At 40.3% G+C, this 21,908-nt stretch overlaps 1 protein-coding gene across 10 annotated transcripts in view; it reads right to left on the bottom strand.

Moving 5' to 3' along the window:
* Positions 1 to 21,908, bottom strand: part of kaznb (kazrin, periplakin interacting protein b) — a 114,559-nt gene that overhangs the window by 14,565 nt on the left and 78,086 nt on the right. For all 10 annotated transcript variants that reach the window (XM_044348868.1, XM_044348869.1, XM_044348870.1 and 7 more), the window contains one exon: positions 8,360 to 8,467. In XM_044348868.1, the coding sequence (XP_044204803.1) occupies positions 8,360 to 8,467 (108 nt within the window). The remainder of the gene's footprint in view (positions 1 to 8,359; positions 8,468 to 21,908) is intronic.

Here is a 21,908-nt window from a genome sequence, read left to right as displayed (position 1 = left end):
CTTGTGTGTGTGTGTGTGTGTGTATGTTCTCACAGCTGGCTATTTCTGCACTGTATTATGAAAGGAGCATATGTCTGCTGAGCTCTGGCCTCCACTAATTACAGTATAAAGATCAGATGAGATTGCCCTGGGAGAAGACAGCAGTCTGCTCCAGCTCTTGATTAAACCCATCATCCAGGTAACACAGTAGCCTTGACAGGCAGGAAAAACAGCCTGTGTGGACTGAAATAACCCATCCAAGTTATGTGTTGACGAGTGTACGATAAGCCTCATCATATTAATAATCTCTGTTGCTTTAGAGTGCTTCCTCATATGACATACTGCCTGTCTCAAGAGATTTACGCTGTGCAGGAGACAATATGTTTAATGTTGTATGGAGAACACTATTCGCCACAGCCTGTCTTTTTCGAGGTACCTCCTTATGACTCATTCCTCATCCATTTTTTTTTTTTTTTTTTTTTTTACAAGATCAGGCAGCTAACGAACAGAACAAACATAGAATCCTCTCTTGTTCAACTCCTGTCTTCAAGTCTTCTCACAAAACCTCATACTGGAAAAATGTCTGTTCGGAGTTGGCCCTAGATGAAATATTCTGTGATCTCTAAGGCTCTCTGTTTACAACTTGAGACGGAGAGGACAGTCCAAATACTGTTTTAAGGATTCATGAAAGACTAGCATCAAATCAACACAAAGCCCAAACCTGACAGAAAGACAGAAAGGAGGGAAAGAGAGAGAAAAGAAGACAGAGACAGAGCGGCTTCACAAATAAACACATTCTCTCTGTCAGCGGCTCCCTGCTGAGTCTCAATTTACTTGGAGGTCGGGTGGGTGGGTGGGTGGCAGAGGTAGGCTGCAGCAATTAGGAGCCTTTTTAAAATCGACAGGGCTATATTTAGCATCTTTATTGTTAATTCGTCCTATAGTCACATGAACAACTTGTACAGTGATGCAACAGAGGTTGCATAGACCAGTGTAGGCTGTATAGAGTCGGATTTGACACGCTTAAGCAACAAATAATGATAAAAGCAGTGACGAGCCTCCGTCTCATACACCAGGATATCAGAAAGAACCCGGAGCTAACACCTTATTCCCGATGCCTTGCCGCGCCAAACGCTGTACTTCCTGCATTCTGAAAAGGCCCTGCATGTAAGGGTCAGGTCCATTTCCCACTCAGCGTATTACGCTGCCTCTCTATAATACATATGGGCATAAATAATGCATGTTTCTGGCTCTCAAACCCACCTGACCAGAGTACTCAACACTTAATGGTAATTCATCATGGTCTGCAGAAGGAAACATCACAATCTGGTTCAGTACATCTATAAAAATGTAATATATATATATATATATATATATATCTATATAAAATACTTCACATACTATACTTGAAAACAAATAACATGCTAATATTGTCTCTGAAGAAGATCAGAATAAATCAAGCAAACATGATATCCCCCATATTGTTGCATGTATGTACATCTTTGCTGATGTGTGTGCATATTTGTGTGTGTGTGTGACCTGTCGACAGTATATCTGTGCGAGTATACGGTATCATTTGTGAACAGCTTACATTAATTAATTGCCTGTGGGTTTACATTACAACTGGGGTCAGTGCAAGGATGCCAAGTGCAGATAGCTGTAATTGATTTACACGTTTATTATGTGCAGATTAGGCACGCTGCCAAGGATGTGCCACTGGAAGAGCACTGAGAACTTGGACAAGGGTATTTAGATTTCTAATACCACTGTCAAGTCATTTTGTAAGAAACACACCCTCACTGTCACTTGACACTGGTATCATCCTCTTAGTTTACATGAAGTGAATCAGCCAGTGATTAACCTGGCTGACATGGCGGCTCTGGAGAGGAGTTCTTTGATTCATGTCGGCAAACACGCGACAATGAGGTGACGTATTGACGTATTGTATTTATGATCACCGGATGTCTCAGTTTTCAATTTAGTCAGTCATGATAACGGTTGTCCCTCTCAAACTCCACCCTCTCATTTCCTCCTGTTCTCATAGGTGAGACGTCTGAGCAGCCAATCAACGTGCTAAAGGCTGATGTCATCGTATCAGAGATTGGAGAGATCGATCATATCATCAGATTAATCAAGACAGTTGTATGATTGCAGAGTTTGTCTTGTGAGGATAAAAATAATACTGTGCATTGATAATATAACACTTTATCTATTAAATTACGGTGTAATTACTTTGATCTACAGACCTTGGCTGATGTGAGGTCTCCATATTTGTAAGCGGCGAGTCTTAGAAGTTTCACAAAAGAGTTTCCCAGTCGTAGTGACGACTTGGATGTTTACATGGATGCTATTTACAAAGCGGAGACAGACTTCAATTGATGTCAGCTATGTCAAGTGCAGGAGGGTGGGATGGCTCCAAACACTGTATGAGGAATTTATGTATTAGGCATTTAGTGAAATTGCATTACTTAGTCACATATTTCTTTTAATTTAATATTGCATTTCTGTAAAGTTGGGAGACTCACAACAGTCAGATTTTTTTTTAATGGTCAAAATAGCCAAAGATGCTGAGATATCCTGACTTTTAGTCCCTCGTATGAGTCAAGCTCCAAAAATACTGGATTCTACATCTTCCATAATGCAACCAATAACATAACATCTTTTAAACTCTATGCTCCCAGTTTGTACCTCAGGCGTACTAATAACCCTTCATCAGCAGGGTTATTTTCTCAGACTCCCTCCAGAGACACAGAAGACATTATACGACTATTGTCACATTACTCATCATGACAGGTAAATTGACCTGGAGTGTCATAAGACAAAAAAGTACACATACATAAAGCTGGTTAGTGACATGTGTGTTTAACCGTATACTTGCGTCAATGTCATGCATTACGTAAATGCATTGTGTGTTATTCCCTTAAACAAAAGCTGCATCCCAACTCCATACGTCATACATTGTATTAATTTGAGTTTACTTTATTTTGTCACTTTTTCAGTATGAACATACTACATACTCAGAACCTGCTTTATTATTATACATATATTAATATGTAGTATGAATTTGAGACACAGCAGAGTTGCCAGCTCATGGAAAGTGTGAATAAATGACTCAAAAGTCAACCAGAGAGACTTCAAACACTTTCACAGTCCGGAGGCTTCTTGAATTTAGCAGAAACGTGTCTCAAAGTCTGTCTACATACTGTTTCTACATATGGTAGAACTGCGTGACCAGAGCAATCAGCACAGGGGTGGGGCCCATGATGTTGACCAACTTGTATTAGCCACTGAGGAACAAAATGCTTGAGGGCCTATTGTCTCTGCTTTGAGTCTGTAGTGGAGACTAAACATCTGTCAGAAACAGCAGGATCTGGTCTGTGGAGAACTGGAAATCTAGATGATTTGATATACGACCTCCCTCATGTCCTGGGGCAACGAACAACAATCCCACAAGCTGCATAAGGTGCCTGCTCTGCAGCTGGAGCTGTTACTGAAGCTTGTGTATGAAACTTTAAAAGTCTTAGTACGGAGTTGTAAAATATGGCAATAAAACCTGTTCTGTGCTCATTACTATTCAGTGTGGAGACACTTGTGGAAATGATGAGAGTAATAATGGTCTCTGATTAGCTCATGCAGAGACTGAAAAGAAATGATGCTTAAAAAACAAAACAAAACAAAGGAAAATAACTCGATGCTCTATATGGAGATGTGCCATATGTTGTCTCTAGTGGTCTTGGTGAAAGACTAGGCCTTTACAACAAAACTGAGTGTGACGCTGAGAGTGATGGTACCATCTGTCTCTTGCAGCGCAATCGGTCAAACTCATTATCTTCTGCAATTTTGAGTGGTGACCTCAGGGTGCAGAGTAGATCAGCCACAGCAGTCACTGTCACGCAAAACACAGTGGGATCAAACTCATCTATATCCATTCATAAACCGCCGTCAGCACACTCATGAGCCCAAATAAATGTATAGACACACACACGGATACATACAAACATCAAAAACGTGGCAAATTTCTCAAAGACAGAGCCTCTTCAATAGAATTCAAATATCTATAGTTTCTCTAAACATATCCAATAATCCATAATGCCTCTTCATATACTGTCTGGTTCCAAACACAAGAGTCAATGTAAATTATGCAAGCCTTAGAACGTCAGCTGAGCTACTAAAGTCTGTAATACTGCACCATATCTGACCAAATACCACTCTGTTTATTTACAATGCTTATACTGTAGAAGATTAACAGATTACCATGTTATCCATAGGAAAATGTCATATCTAGGTCAGAATTTAGTTCTTAAGTGAAACAATAAATAAAGACTGGGATATGGAAAATATTTAAACAAATCTGCACTTAAAAGGCAGCACCAAAGAGTTGATGGAGAAAAACAAAACATGCAAAATAACTCTCAGTGAGAACATATTTAAAACGTTGGAAGAAATGCTCAGATTCATAAAGTAAGAGTCAGAATAACACAGTGTCAAATAATACTACATTAAAAGTTAAAGTCCTGTACAGGACAGTAATACAGTACTTTTAGCAACATATTGTATATTATAAGTATCAAAAGTAAAAATTCTCATCATGTAGAATAGACCCTTTTCAAATATTTTATTTTTATATGCTATATTTTTTATATTATTGGATTTTTTTTAAAATTACTGATGCATTAAGCAACATTTTAATGTTACAGCTGGTCAAAGTTGGGCTAATTTAGACTATTTTACAAACAATTGTTGGGTAGTTTAGTCTGTAACATTATATTACATTTCATTAATTCATCATATGTTTTGAATGAAAACCCTTAATCTGCAAAACTACTAGTAACAATAGTTCTCAAATAAATGTAGAGGAGTAAAAAGTGCATTATTTCTACCTGAAATGTAGAAGAGCTACAGCAATTAGTTGATTGATCAGTCTAGAGAAAAAATAATCAACAACTATTTTGATAATCAAATAATTGTCATTGTTCAAGAAAAAATGCCAGTTTCTTGGGTTGAGCTTCGAACATAAGTAAATTTAATAGTTTTGGGATATAAACTTTTGGTTGAGATAAACAAGAGAAGTCACCTTGTGCAACAGGAAGTTGTAACTGGCATTTTTCACTGTTTTCTGATGTTTTACAGACCAACACAATTAATCGAGAAAATAATCAGATTAATCAATACTGAAAGGAATTGTTATTTGCAGACATAATAAATTAAAAACTGAAAATGCTCAAAATTGTACTTAAGTTAATCCCATGACAAACATGGGGAGTTTTACAAATGAAGCAGTTTTGTTGTGATACTCAAATTCCACTTCACACACATGTGAACACACCTACACTATCCCTCCAACGCACATAAACGTCTTTTCTCCCCCCTCTCTCTCTTTTTCTATCTGTCTCCACTCTATCACCTACCGGCCTTCCCCTCCTCCTTCTCGGACCTCATGTCCTCCTCGGCACAGGCTCCACTCGGCTCCACTGTTAACTGTGGTGTGAACTCTCATAGCAGGTGAAAAAAAAAAAAGGAAAACACACATACGTATACGTACAGACCAGTGCACACACCATTCAAATCAACATACACAACACATCACCAAAGCCACCCGCTCCCAGCCCTGCTCGCTGATGCTCCTCCCAGACAGGTTACTAGGAAGTCGCCCGTCCCCTGAGAGCCACTCAGCTACATTTCCTGTTCCATTTCTTTCATTCTTTACTCTGTATATGCCTTTCTTTCTCCCCCACTTTGTATGTACCTGCATTGGGACACGCCTAAAAGCAGTTTGCACAACTTTCAGCTCATATCCACTCCCACTTTTCATCCCCCCCCCCTCCCCTCGCTACCCCCCTACTACCCTCTATGTACACACAAGGAGGAGGGGGAGGGGAAGGCAAACTTCACCTCAGGGCTTCAGGTAATGAAGCAGGTGAGTCAGTGGAGCTCTCACTCCACCTGATGGCCGAGAGCTAGCAGAGGACAGAGTGTGCAATTACACTCACCGACCAAACAGAGAACAATACACCCCTCTGTATGAAAGCCATGCACTCCGTCTGAGCCCACAATGCCTTTGTAGCCTACATGAGTTTACATTACTCACTTCCTGAATGTGAATGTGTGTTTTGGCCAGAGGAGGTAGGAATGTAAACTCTGAATAAAAATGCTGTGAGTGTAAACTCCAACATAAACGCCTCAAAAAAAAAAAAAAAAAAAAAAAGGGTCATGACAGCGCTGAAGTGATATGAAGCTCATGCTCCTAGCCAAATTTCCTTAAATAACCTCGAGTTTTAGTGGTTCACTCTACACACCGAGATCGGATTATTAATATGAGCTCTCCCATGGTATCTTTAACCCACCAGGGAGTTTTCCATGCACTGCTCTTTTGCCTGTTGCTGAGTAAGGACAGTGTGTGTCATGTTAGATGGGAATTCGGATGTGCGCAGACACAATTACAGAGTAAATAAGGTTAAGGCTGGTCCAGCTTGCCTCACAGGGCTCTTTAGGCCTGAAAGCCTTAGGCAGGAACAGGTGGTATGAGGAAAAAAACAGATAGGACTTCACCTGAATTAATTCTGCCTGCAGAGCTTAGTCGGATATAAACTTATAATGGAATTTTTGGTTTATGAGCACTTGAGTAACATAAGTAGCATACTAAAGCATGAGCGAGTAAGCATTATGTATGTGTGTGTTTGCATGCAAGAGGAAGATGAGTTAAACTCTTGCATTTAAAGATGTGACAGCAGTTCACATACACAGCAAACATGCCATTTGTCCTGCCTGTTAGAGGTTGACATTCAGCGTTTTAGCTCCGTCCAAAGATCAGATGTGCTCTAACCAGATACTTGTCACAGGAGGCAATGGATCTGTCAGTCACATGCTGACACCTCAAGGATTACTGCTGGGCTCATTCTCTCTAACTGATCAGAGCTGAGCGAAAACAATAATTCTTCTATGGTGGATATAATAAGCTCCTCATTAGAAAGTGATGCATATATTACAAGTACACAGCAGCTTATAATATTCCATCACTGTATTATTATAGCTATAAGGGCTCATAGTGCTAATTAGCAGTGCTAATTATACCCACTGCTGCTTTTTGCTTGTCTTTTATATGAAAAACACATTTTTGACCAAATGTAGCACTTCATAATTCCAAGGTCATGCTGCAGCCTGCCTCTCAGCTACACTGAATCTTGTTCACAGCATTGCTTTTATCCTGACAGTTCTTCAGTCTGAAATTTTCCACTCCTCAGTGTCCTTATTCTTCAGCTTAACTCCCTGTATCACTATGTCATTCATTTGCTTTGCTCACATTAAAGCCAGAAGAAATCCTAAAAGCCTTCTTTTTCTACCCTCCGCTCTCCTCCACTGTATTGCTCTTCTCTTCTCTCAGCTGCACACGGTTGACCTGTCCGTCTGCATTATCAGAGCTGGGGAGTGTTGATAGAGAGCCAGGACAGAGAGGCATTAAAATATTAGCTAGCCTTGAGAGAGAAGAGGAGGTGAAAAAAAAAAAAAAAAAAAAAGAGGAGGCGGGAGACTGAGAGCATTGATGGGCACTGAGAGAAGGAGAATGAGTGACTGAGGTCACCACTGTTGCTGCCCACTGTTGATGGAAATGACTTGAAGCTTGTCTAATAGCCGCTGAGCATGCTCCGCCAGCTTCAAGTGGCTAGATTGGATGAAGAGATTGGAATCACAATTACGGTGCAGACTCCCTGGTTTGGTATCAGTGTGAGAACAACGGAGAATAATAGCAGTCATTATGACGAGAAAAAGGAAAGTGGACAAAAGTCTTATAGATTAAGCAACAATACACACGTGATCAATAGACTTTATGATCAATACCTTTTGTGGAGCGTATTATTACAGGCTGGTCAGTTTGATTACCACACACAAGAGATTGAGAGAGACTATTATCAGTCACACAGGCCTCCCTATAAAATACTTTATTTCTCAAACTGATGACAGTGATTGGAGAAAATAAGTGGCCTTGCTGCGATGCAATAAATGCACATTACAATACAACTCTAGAGCAATAAACCTCTATAAAGCTCTATTCAGATTAAAGCAATTTGTAAAGTAAAATACTTTTCTCTTGCAAGAAGTCAATCAAGTTTCACAGTCTTATACGCTCCGTATTGGGTGACAGAACATGTTATTTTGCCGCTATAAATCAAAAGCCTGCAGTGAACGGTTAGGCCCTCGTGGTCCGGCACCAAGAGCTGTTATCTGATTGTTCTCACATTCTTAGCCTGTGCAGGCCTTTGCTCCAGAGTTAACCTCTCAGTCAAGCTGACAGCTCTGTGTCTTTTAACTGCCAGGATAAATCACCGTGCACACTTCCTGCTGTCACCAAGGCAACACCTTGTATTTTCGAGCAACACCGTACCTTTGCCTAGCGAGCAGTCTGGAGTGCCAAAGTCCATCAAGCTGGATATCTCCGTCGGGTAGCACATGTCTGTCACTACTGTCTTCTGTCTATGATGCACCGATGGATCTGCAGGGGAGGGAAATGAAGAGTAAATGAGATTTCACAGAGTAAGTTGAATAAAACGTTTATAAATTCATTATAACTTCTACTTCGTATTCATACAGCTAGTTTGTTCTAACATCTTAATAATGCCGTGTGTGTGTGTGTTTGTGTCATGTATGTGTGTACAGCCTTGTAGCTATCATGCCTGTGGAATCAGATGATTCATTCTGACACAATGTCAATTCAGCATACACTTTTCAGCTTTCAGACACATTGCAAATATGAATCTCTCCTAGAAATCCCTGGAGTTGTGATCATCATTTCAAAGCAACAACAAGGCACAAACTGTGTTTGTAATGATGATGCACGCTTTCTCCATTATTGCAGAATGCTCAGCTAACTTTTCGATTTTCTTTCAGTTTCAGTTGCTTTTTTAAAAAAAAAATCTTTCGCACCTTTTCTCTTTTCTTTGTCTTTTCTATCCTCTAATAAAATCCATCCATTTATGTGATTCCATTATACCCTGCTGACCTATTTTTGTGCTCTATACTAATGACACTGAAGGACTTCTGAGGCTCATCTACTCATCATTTTCCCTCCTTTCATTTAGTTATTTCTTCACCGAGTTCAAGAAGAAAATGTGAGTGAAGGATCTCTTTCAAAATCATCAAGGTCTCCCTGTCCACCTCTTCTCCACCACCTCATTTTCTAAATGTTTCACCTCCATGTGTAAAGCAAGAAATGCTATAAAAGATGACAGCGGTTATTGAAGGCAGCAATATCCTCGCTGTGCCAGGGAGCGATTTTCATCGAGCAGACACACCGTAGCATTACAATGGAAATGATTTCCTCCTGAAGTGGGCTTTAGATCCTGCTGTATTGATCTGAAATCTTCAAGCTGAAAGTAATTCTGCTGATCTTATACATCCTTCTGAGGCTAGAAATGTTGGATTTCATGCCAGTTAAAAGGCATGACCGCACCGCCGGAATAACTGCAAATGCAATGTTTAAATGAAACACTGTCTCTCATTTAATCACAAGTCTCATTCATGAGCACAGCGACAGGCATCTACACTCTCAGGTGTTCTCTAAGCTGTACCATCTGCACAACCACTATTCCTCAACAACGATCTCACTCTTCCCTCCTCATCTGCATATTTTGACAGTTTCAATTCCATAACCGTATGGTATTTATCTAGATCACTGACCTTCCCCTCCCGTTTCGCCTCCTCTGTCCTCCTCACCTGTCGATACCTATTTAGGTGTTGTTAAGCTGACCTTTTCTTCTATCTTTAATATGGAGATTGGAGAACAGGCAGGCTCATGCTCGGCCGCTCTAAGGCTGCTTTACTTAGCTCCAACAATAATTAGAGGGAGATGGAGAGGTGGAAGCTGCTGGCAGCGGGACAAATTCACAGTCAGTCTATGTAAGCACTCAGTCGAAGGTGTCAGCTCTTTGTACGCTTAAAAATAAAAATGTCAATACATAAATTTACGGTTATAACAACAACGGTAGCCACTAAACATAATGAACAATGTATTTTGGATATGTGAGCCTGCATGCAAGCCTCCCTGCATGTGATTCATATGCTTCACTGTGGTACTTCAACATATTTTGGTTGCTTGAACTTTTCCCCGCCTCAAATGACCTCCCATTCCCAAAGGGTTTTTCGATTAGCCATTATCCATTGTATTTCAAGAGGAAAACACCCTCTCATTGTGTCTGTGTTAGTGCTGTAAGTATGCGAATGTGTGCTGGAGTGAATGGGTATATCCTGAGGGGTGAACAGTATATCAACCACCTCATTTATGCTTGGTTAAACCTCTGCTGTGAGAGGTTAAAGGTTAAGGAAATGATGAGGCCTAGCTATCTTTAACCCAACTGACCGGATCAGGCTGCAACAGGCTGTTGACTGCGATCTCAGCCAACGCTAGAACAACTTTATGTCTCTATAGTTATCTCAAATCTTATGCTTCATCTATCTACAAAATTATCTGTTAGGACAATTAGGCCCGTTGTCTGATACATTCATATCCAACAGCATTTACTATTAAAGTCAGCTGAAATGAGAAAACTGATGACAAATTCATTGTTTACATTTTTTAATTTTTGAAGAAAGATAAAAATGTTTTGGCTGATACTGTATTTCATGAAACGTCCCTTTAGCCCCCAAGTCTCTGCAGGGTCAAGCTGTTTTGTGTGTTTAACTGGCAGTTGAGACAGTGGTCTGATATTTTGAGTTGCTCCCTCAGGATGCGCTGGAATAAAATCTTTTATCTATTTTTTATGTAATGCACTTTGAATTTCCTCTGTGTATGAAATGTGCTATATAAATTAACTTGCTTGCTTGCTTAAATTGAAGCATCTCATTCTGTCTGACGGGGATATGGATTAAAATCAACTACCAAATATGCTTAAAAATAAGGTATATCATTCTGAATTTATAATCTAATATAGTATATATTTATATGATATAATGACCTCTACCAGACCAAGACCCTGCATACTCACACAGGTGTTTTCACTTACTCTGGCTGATTAGACCTCTGCACAGGTTCAATTACATGACATCATCAAACCTTCACAAACTGCAAAGAATGATAAACACGTAACTTCCTCCATTAAAACATGTGCAACAAATCTGATAGGAAGTTCAGACAGATGTCAATCAAGCACAGTCTGTACACACCCACACAGTCCTGAGCGGAGGTCTAATCAGGCATAATAAGTGAAAACATCTGTGTGGGTGTGCCATCTTGTGTAGGATCTAAGACTTGTAGTCCATTTTGCTCTGTATTGACCTAATTTTATGGGTTTTAAAGCAAGTTTATGCTATTGTACTGATACTCCAATTTCCCAATTGTGTTGTTTCCCACCTGACTGAATAATCTGCAACTTTTTAAACACATTTTGTAGTTTAATTTAATAGATGACTCTTATCTAACAGAATGAGATACCTCACTTTAAAATGCTTGTATTCCACCAGTGGTTCATCCTGAGAGAGAAGCTGAAATTGTGAGATGGCGTATGGAGATGCAGAGTTTAACAAAATTGTTCTTGGTAACTGTAGCTTGTGAGCCTGGCTATCAGTCAGTGTCACAGTCACGCTGATGAAAGGACAATGATAGCACCACTTTGTGCAAACATTTTGATTGGTCATATGCAAATAAGTTCTCCATCTGCAAGGATGAATTCACAACGGCACACCTACTGGAGTACAGACAGGAGGCACCTTAGGAAGACAAGAAATATTAAAGGTAAGTTTTTCTCCTTTCTGGTTGATTTCCTCTAAAGAGAATACAAGATATCTCCTTGAGAGAAAAGATCTATGTTACTGTACCAAAAAATATATAGTTTTGTTTCACTGGGACTTGAAAGAGTTACTACAAATCTCTTACTTTTTTGTACTAGTGTTAGATGAGATGAGATGAGACAAGACAAATAAAGCAGGTACACAACAGACAAATTGGAGATATCTTAAAAATGAAGAGACTTCACTGCAAACAACAGGCGAACAACATTGCCGTAGTAGCTTCACAAGGGAAAACTCCCACTAGTTATTAATGAGTATGTTGAGAATGTGTGACTGCAGAAACGCCCCCAGGTGGGGAAGGAAGTCAGAGAGGCTTCATCTGACAGAAATTCCCCTCCTAGCTAACAGTCAGATGAGGGATACAGACAACATGGGACATGATAGAGAGGAGACAAACACTCAGTGAGAGTCAGAGCGAGCATTCAAGCAGAAATAGGAGGCAACTATCATTGGTGTGCAGACAACTCATCCTTGCCCACCCTCAGCCAACCTTTAATTACTCTGGCATTCAATCCGTCAGCAGACACATTCATTCCTGTATCAGTCATTGCACCGGAAAACATCACCACGCTGCTGTGTAGTCACAACACCCTAAAATGCAGTCCTGCTGAGCGCAATAACATGGCTGCATGTGTAGTATCATTCTGAGGGACTGAGGCAAACCTGTACAGGAATCACTTGCAATAATTTACAATGACTGGAAACACAATGTAATTGCCAGGATGTCTACTGTGTGTAAAAGAGCAGGCTAGGTTTGAGTGAGTGTTGATTAGCAATCAGAGTAGTCCCTCTGAAACAAAAAGGTTGCTGTAATGTGCATATGTCTTCCACATATTCTCAAAGACTAAAATGTCTTTGTTAGGGGAGGAGAGCTGATCAAGATATAGCAGCTTTAAGCCTTTTTTTGTTACTTAATCACTTATTTTATGTACTTAGCTTAGAGATGAGGTGATGAAAGAAAGTATCACAACAAAATCATTTTTAAATGATAATTAACACTGGGACAAGAAAAAGAGTTGAGAGGTTTTATGGGTAAAATGACTCTGTCACAATCCTAAAATGTAAAGCCCTGAAGAAATTAACCATTTTCTGTGGTACACGGTAATTATTCCCCATTGGCATGACAATAACCATAGTGTTCAAATTTCTATTATTTCCTCTCATGCATTTAAATTGACACAATATAATGTGAGAAGAATTTGAAACACTATCTAAATGGAATTTCACAGCAGTGCTGGCAGTGAATAAATTAGCAAAGCTAAATGATGTGATGCCTCTGGTTTCTAACCTGTGGCGCAAGACTGAGCCAGAAAACCTCGTCTGGTTACATAAGACAATGTGATTGAGTTCGGTTGAGATATTTAGTGTTTGAATATTTCACAAGGGAGACTGCTCATCCCTGACCCTGACTCTCACAGGTCCTTTCTGGTATTATCAGGCACAGACACATGAAGCTCATCCAAATCCCAGTGAAAAGAGCGCTGACATGGCACTCCCACAGCACTATGCTTCTACACTGGTAGGTATCATTAACAGCCTTTGACACAGATGGCAGTGATAAATTGAAAATAAATCGCCTTTTAGGATGGAGCAAGATATGAAATCAGGAAATTGTACTAAAAATACTCTGTAAAACCAGAAACTGACAAATTGAAGCCTCCATAAACAAGGGCTGTAAACATGTCAAATAATTATTTAACATCAGCGATGAAATACTTTGGGGGAAGGTTGAGTTGATATTCAACACACTCTTTACACCATAAGAGAAGCAACTGATAAATTTCTCCCTGGGGACAGATTGAGAGTGAAACTATATGCTATATATCCAAGGTCGTGCTGTCACATCTCCATTATTAAACCCAAACATGCAGCCAAAACACTGCAGCAAAATGTCATTCCTCTAACATTTTATTTTGCCTGGAGCTGAAAACTTACTGTCTATTAATCTGTGTTTATAATCATACGTGACACAGTGAATCAATACTCCCTGCACTCACAGAACATTAGGCCTGAAAGGCTGCTCTGATCCATAGCCTCTGGATGCTGTCCCCGTTAAAAGCACAACAGCAGCCTGCCCTGAAGAAACGTGCAAAAAAAAACCCCTTCAGGGACACATCCATTACATCAATGAGGAGAAATGGCTTGAGGAAGATGAGTGTCCAGGGTCACCAGTGTTATGCCTGGTGTTGCTCAGCTCAGCAGTCGGAGGTTTTATTGATGTCTAATGATGTCTGAACGAATGATGGATCTGAAATGTTGAGAGGTGGAGGATTCTGAGAGGCACTCACAAACCGTCAGACATCATGTTCAGTATTAATCTGTAGCTGCAAAATTTTCACTACAGCATCATTTTAATGTCTGATTAAATATCATAAAAAGAGAATAGAGTGATTCATGTGGATCGTGTCAACTGACAGTTTGTGAGCTTTACGTACATATAATTTGGGGTCAGTATTCAATGTGAGTAGACAAAGGCATTTTTGAAAAGACTATCCTTTGAATCACTAATTCAGTATCACATCCCTGATGCTGCCACACCTGCTCAAAACAATAGCATGGCAGGGCTCAACCCTGTTATTAAACAGAGCTCTGTTGTTATGCTGACACCAAAACATCTAAAGGGCTCAAGAGAGCATAAACTACCTAATTGATTATTCATAACAATACCATGAGGAATATGGGATGATGGAATGATGCCTAACCTTGGAGTCACTATGGGATGATGCATATGTACTTATGTATCATCTCATACTGACTGGTATGATGATGTACGCTCGCTGATGAATAATCACAGTGGGGCTGACCTGCCAAACAGGAATAGTAAGAGACTGAAGCTTAACAAATCATCCTTCATGCTGGCTAACCTATAGATGTAGATGTAGGACAGATGTAGGTCAGTCCATCAAGCATTTGTAATCATTATCATTGTGGATCAACCAGTGAAAAATCGGAATCCATTATGGCCTAGATAATAAATGTTTCTATAACCCTGCAGGATTATCTACAGTACTGTCAGTGGTACACTAGTTAATCCAACACAGCCTCCTCAAAAAGCACCGTAGTGAGCTCAAGGTTTGGTTGGATCACACAGCGACTAGCATTGACCTGTCCTCTGCCACAGTGGTGGAGTACAAGTTCATAACTTTCATTTTTTTCTCCTTTCCACCAGCAGTTATGGTTTTCTCCTCAGAGACACCAGACTGAAAGGCTGTTGTGGCAAATACCAGACATTTTTACAATATAGCCTTACTTGAATCATATTTCCAAATGCATAAGCAAAGGAGCAAAGGAAAGTTAGACTGACATTTAAAAAAATGAATGAAATAAATCATAGGAGAAAAGATGAAGTTATTTCTATTCAAATAACGTCGTAAAAGCTGCAGTTTTCTAACAATTACAGTGATCACTCCATGGATACAAATTTGCCAATATGCACAAATAGAAAAAATATACACACAGTCCCTCTCTTACTGACCCACACACACACACAGACTTCATGGCTCATCTGGTTGATACTGTGGGTCACAGCTGGTCATGGCAGGCCCGCCATAACCCAAAAGCTTTGCCGGACTAGGAAGGCTAGATGAGGGCGGATTTAAAGTGAAGATTAAGCAGGAAAATCTGCTTGGAAGAAATCCAGCACCGACAAAAAAAAAAAAAAAAAAAAAAAAATTCCTGCAGCTCCTTGTGCCAAGGCTTTTCCTGCCTTTGGTAAAAGCTGTGATGATGGCAGCAGCTGGCCTGGCTCGGCTTTTTTTAAATAATGTTCGAGTGTGCAGGGACATTTGGAAAATGTGAGATGTTTTTGCTGACCTCTATCCCCTTAAAGGCCTGGGAATTGATTAGCGCTCTTTTCACACATGCCAGTCCTGCCACGCCCCTCCCAGCTGCCTCTGCAGGTTCCAAAAAAGACCCCTTCTCTCTGGTTTGAGACAGAGGATGGACTGGGCATCATCCGCCCTACCCTGAGATGCAAGCAGAGGGGGTTCAAGAAGTCTTGACTGCGCTTTTTCAAAACCGGCCCTTCTTTTTCTACATCAGTCTTCACAACCAAAGGGCGAATTAATAGTTTGTTAGTGAGATAAAAGGTGTTTGGAATGAGTAAAAGGGTTCCAAAACATCATCATAATGAAAGATTGAAGGGCTCCAGTGGGAGAGTGGAGCCCTGTCTCCCAGGGAAACCGTCACTACTCATCAAGCTGAATAATACAACACAGTAACATAGCCCTTGGAGTCAGTGGTGGGCGTAACACACAGAGCACAGAGATTTTCTGTTGGGGCTGCTACAGTATAATAGCTGTAGTAGTATGTGAGGCACAGTTTGAAATGCTGATCAAGAGACAAGCCAAGTAAAGGTGTGAATAATAGAACTAAGAATATTCTCATAATTAAACGACCACATAGGTCGGCTGTACCACTGAACTCCATAGGAGCGTTTTCTAATATGCTGCCTCTATCAGTGCTTTCCAAAACTGTTACAAATCACTGTTAAAAAAATAAGGATGTTTTATGGTGTGACAACGCTGTGGTTAACGTCTGGTTATGTTTATGCACAAAAACCACTTGTTTAGGGTTAAAAAAAGATGGTTCTGGTTAAAATGATCGCTTGAAACATGGTATGGGTTAAAGTTACTACTTCCTTAAAGTTCAGCAACCTTTGTCATCATGGCAAAAGTAAATGGTAAATGGCCTGCATTTATATGGTGCCTTTCTAGTCTTCTAACCACTCGAAGCGCTTTACACTACATGTCAACATTCACCCATTCACACACACACTCACATCTTCCGATAAGTAGACGACCCGCCCTAACTCTGGGCCACAGCCGCCCCCCAGTAAACACCACGACAATTGTAGTTATGGTTTTTAAAAAAACTGTCCCAACTCTTGGTTGGGAACAGGAAGTGAACAGCAGTCTCCTGCAGCTAAGTCCACCTTTTGCCATCTACTGTATCTATCTAGCCATCCACCCAACCTGCCACCTCCAATTACGGAAATTTGTCACCTTATATTGATGTCATCTGAACTGCGTCACTTCCTCAGGTCGTTTACTATGGCTGCTAGATGGCTTCTGTCTCTCAACTATAGATCATTTTTGCTGGCTGAATTTTCAATCTATACTGTCGTTTTTCTTTTGAGTACAGGCTGGCACTGAGACTACCATGTTCGCTGGGCATAGACAAACCAGCTACTAACGGAAAGACGGGAATCACCCAGTTAGGGAACCCGCACTGTCAGCTCTACCAGCCTATATTGCTGTTGGAGCAAAAAAGATCAGTCAAATCAGATGGCAACGTGATTTATTGATTTTAAAAGTAGCTACTGTAGTGTGACATATCATGCTCTTGTTATAAGGTGTTTGCCTGCTAGAGTTGCCACTGCTGTCTGTTACAGTTGCTAATTGCAGGAGAAAAGCAGAGGGAAAACAAAAGCCATGCTGTGCTGCTGGCATAAAGCGTAATATGAAAAACAGCCACAAGTGCTCTTCTGATATCTTGGAACCAACACAGTCTGGAGCTATTAGTCAAAATTTGTTCTCTTGCTGTAATGATCCTCAAACTGGCAGGCGCACAATGATCTTAGGAGTCTATGAGAGGTGAAAAATTGTATTTATTATACGCAAATTTACCAGCAGGTCTGAATACTTTTTGACACAGACTATTTTCCTGCATGTAAAATTATGAATTTATCATTTATTACTTAAGATAAATATTCAAAATGAATAAATAAAATGAATAAATGTATCTTATTTGGTATTAAAACTCACCAGCTTTTATATTTATACCAGTGTGTGTTACAGCCTTGTTTATCATACTCTGTTGTGAACTTATTGTAGCACTGCAGTGAGTTGGACCTGGTCAAACAAGAAGAAGCCTTCAGACACACTGAGATTAATGCAGGAATCCTTCACAACCAGTGCAATCCCTCTGGTTATTACTCATATTTCGAATTCATAATAAGCTTTGATAGGGAAGGGACATACTGTATGAGTGTGTGAGATACAAATAAGTCACTCTGTTATCCTTTGGAGGAAGAAATAAAGTATATCAACCTGAATTACATTCTGCTGGTGAGGTGATGAATCACCCATTGTGGTGGCAGAGTTTTACAGTAATGGTGAAAAATTCAGCAAATGAAAAATGACCCAGTGAGCCATCCACATCAGTACTTCTGCTCGGAGCTAGTGTTACAATAGATGCTAAAGTCTTTAAGGTCGTTGCCGTCTTCTGCATTGCAATACCTTACAATTCTATAAGAACCTGAATCAGCTTTTCACTCAGCAGTATGCACCGCTCAGGATGACTAATGTCTCAGCGTGTGAGCCCAATCTCGAGACTGGGCAGTGAAGCAGTGAAGAGATGAGCTCCAGTGTAGCAGAGTGTCCACACTTAAAATCTAACGATCCTCTCTCTGTCAGTGCTGCAGCCTACATGGGACTGTAATTAGAGGGATGGCAGTGGAAGCGCTAATTAGCATCTCAGCTAAGTTTTACTAACTCACTGTCATATACACACCACAACACAAACTGGCTCTCTCTTCTTGGCATAATGCACTTTATACATCTACTGCACCAATTACTGAAGATTTCCATACCTGCAGCTATTAACACTTAGTATTATTTAAAATGATGATCTCTATTTGGGGTTGTTGGAAAAAATAATGTCCTTTTTTTCTCAAGCCTCTCCCCCCTTCGTTTTTAGATTGAATTAATATGGCAGATGTCCTGCATTTATGCAATTATCCCAACTTTCAAAAAACACAGACTGAAGCAGCTTGTTCATAATGGTGGCTGCAACTAATTTGTGGAACAAATTGTGGGATGGTAATGCTTGGTTGTTACAAAACAACTGCTCTCAGACAAATACAAACACACTTTTACAGCTGAGAAGTCTGAAGCACCCCTGTCAGACATTTGTCAGACTTTATATTGAATCCACTGCTGAACCTGCTTCTCATGAATCAATATACTATACAATATAATATACTATATGCTTGTATATATCAGTGCTTTTTAGTGCTTTTTAATGAATAGCTAACAAGTAGTTTCTAAGTAACTCTTAATCAAGGACTATGTAATTTATCCCTATTACTACTGTAGTTTCCCACTAACAATGGGAAGCTTAATGCAGGAGAGCAACATTGCAACCAATCAGCGAGGAAGAAATTATGCGCTATTTACCTGCGCTTCCCCAAATTTTGTCATGTTTTTTGTTATTTGAGCCCCTCTGTCAACTGTAAATTCTCACAAACTGTTGCTAGTTTCAAGTTCACCTTCCCTCACGTTTCCTCCAATAAGCTACTTTATTTGCACTGAATACCTGTGAGTCTCAGGGTACAAGGTTCTGTTCACTGTGGGATTGTCATCTCACATCAGACATCGGAGACTAAGTTAGGCAGTTTTTCAGTGTTGCTAACTAATGTCATTAGCTGCCGTACTTTTGGAAAACTGCACAGGAAGCGGAGATGGAGGGAGGATATTTGGAGTTCGGTTGAAAAAAGCTGCACAGAGATATTACTGACAGAGAACAGAATCTGTGGGCGTCCAGCAGTGCTGATGGTGCGCCGCTCTTGTTTTAGTGTCACATGCCAATTCTGAGTTGTATGCCATTTTGACTAGTGGTGTGCTGCTGCTGTTTGAACAACAAACTGTTATTTACTGGCTATTACATGGTTTGTTCTGCTCCAGCATGATGTAACTGTGCTTCAAATTCATTTAACTTCGGAACAATACCCGCAGGGATACATGTCCCACTTTATGCCTTATTTTTTAGAGGTCCTGTCTCAGTTGGCTTTCTCATAGTTTCTTCCCACACCATGCCACTGGTTAGTATGCAGATTCACAGATAACTAATCATTAGATACTTGCTCATTAACATAGTGGAATATCTATCTAGCAGTCTGTTCTCAAGTATCTTAAAATTTTCTTCCCTAATTCAGAGTTATGAGTTAGGAATTTCAACTTTGTGTGCTTTACTGTAACAAAGTGTTGGGATTGTATTGCATCCCCAGCACAAGCAGGGAGCACCAGTTTCACATTGGCTAATATAATTTAGCCAATTACAGTGTGGAAACAGAAATCTCATTAGGGAGAAAAGCCAAACTGGAAAATGAAGCGGAAGTTCACCAACAGCAGTGGAATGTGAGGAAGAAAGCAATTTACAAACCCAGTATAGGTCATCTAATGTGAAACTTTTATGTCCAAGTTGAAAGTGCTCTTGTCTGATGAAACTATGTCTTGGGGAAGAAGGCACAACTTCCTCAGCAGCTGTCAGGACAACTGTCTGATGCAAGCTGGTGTTGTTGTATCATTACCTTGTTGCCATTCATGGTGATTTGCCAGTTCACAGACAGTATTCTTTACATCCTCACTCTATGTTCTTGCACTCCTGCTGCAGGCTGTAATGATAATTACTGATAGGAAGCAGGGTAAGTGGGCAACAATCCAAAAAGCTCCTCCACCTGTCCAGGAAGCTGACCTTTTGTGTGATACTGTATATCGAAAGTGCAGACAATAGCCCATTGGCTTAGTGGTCCGCTGAGTGATTGATGTCATCTCATTAGCTGTATGAGCTGAAACTGCTGATGGCAAGACAGGCACTCTTTCTCCATATGTCAGTGTGTACACTCTTTATCCGTCCTGCCTTTTCGTGTGTCGCCGCCGACACTGCAATTGTCTAGCTTCTCCTCTCCCTCACTGCCCTCTCTTCCTGCACCCTCCTTCATCAATCAACCTCTTCTCAAAGGTTTAAAACCCCCAAATCCCTCAACTCATCTAGTTCTTTCTCTCTTAGGATTTTTTTTCCTCATGATTATTAAGATTCCTGTCCCTGTACTGTAATTCCTGCAGTGATAGATATTCTCTCTCTCTCTCTCTCTGTCACTGTTTCTCTCTGTCTTTACTCCCCCTTCACCACCTCCCCACAGTTGGTTCTGCGTCACTGATCACCATTCGTTCGATCCACTGAGGCTTCTTCCCAGGAGAGTAACTGCAGTAATAAGAGCAGAGAGGCTCTGAGATGCATACTGCCGGCGCCCTGCGGGGAAGTCAGCCATGAAGTCAGAGACACTTAAACATAGTCGAACAGGGAGAGCAGAATGAAAATGAGAAAGTCTATGAGAAAAGAAGTCAAAATTTTCAACGCTAAAACTACAAACATCCATTTCTCTTTTCCATTTATCATGATGACACCAGCGTTCGCTCTGTCACACCACTGCGGAGTATAAGTATGGCAGAGTCATTGTGGTTGTCGTCAGAATCAGAGACATTGAAACAAGAGTTTTCTTATCCTGTTTCTCCCCAAGGCGGTGCACTCTCAAGGGACAAGACTGGATCGACTGGAGACCTTCAGCGGTTCCCTTTTCTTCCACCGTGTTGTCTGGTTAATTAACAAGCAGTCAGCTCAGATTCTTGAGGCACCATTTTGTTTCCTATTTGCACTATATTTCTGTAGGCAAACCTCTCAAGACACTGCTGAGCCTCTGGCCAACCTCATACTATAACCATTTTTTTTTCTCTTTGAAGAGCCAAAGAAAACTGCTATTTCAACACCAGAGATCAATTTACCATGAAAGTTACAGTGTGAGATTCGTCTGGGGAAGAGTATGCTTACTCCTGTGCGGAGCGGAAGATTACTTTAGAATTCACAGACAGGAAAATGTGTCTCAACTGCCTGAAGGAAATAGCACAACTTATATCTCACTGAATTATCAGAAATGTAATTTTATGGGTCAGTGCTGCCTCTGTCTCATCACTTAAAAGGATAATTCAGTTTGTGTTACAATGCGGGTTGTATTTTGTTGTTTAAGCCATCAATCCTTTTGCTTATGATAACATTTTACCCACTGATTTTATAAGCATTCCTAGATCTTCTGGAGATTCAATTCAATTCAGCTTTTATTCACTCTTGGAACAATACAATGAGAAACAAGAGTCCTCTTCTACCAGTGTGCCAAGTTTAAAATTTAAAGACAAAACAACCACAAAAACAAATGCACAAACACACACACAATGAAATCAGCCTAACAGATGCACCAGAGCATAACAGAGTTTGTCAAAAGCATCATCACTAAAACATTTATGACTAAAATGAATCATGTGCTCAGCAAAAGTATCAATCGTCAAAATCTGTCCTAACAAAGCGTTCCGAAATCC

The sequence above is a fragment of the Thunnus albacares genome, chromosome 4 (genome assembly GCF_914725855.1).
Source record: "Thunnus albacares chromosome 4, fThuAlb1.1, whole genome shotgun sequence".
Classification (NCBI taxonomy): Eukaryota; Metazoa; Chordata; class Actinopteri; order Scombriformes; family Scombridae; genus Thunnus; species Thunnus albacares.
This window is presented reverse-complemented; position numbering and strand designations above follow the sequence as displayed.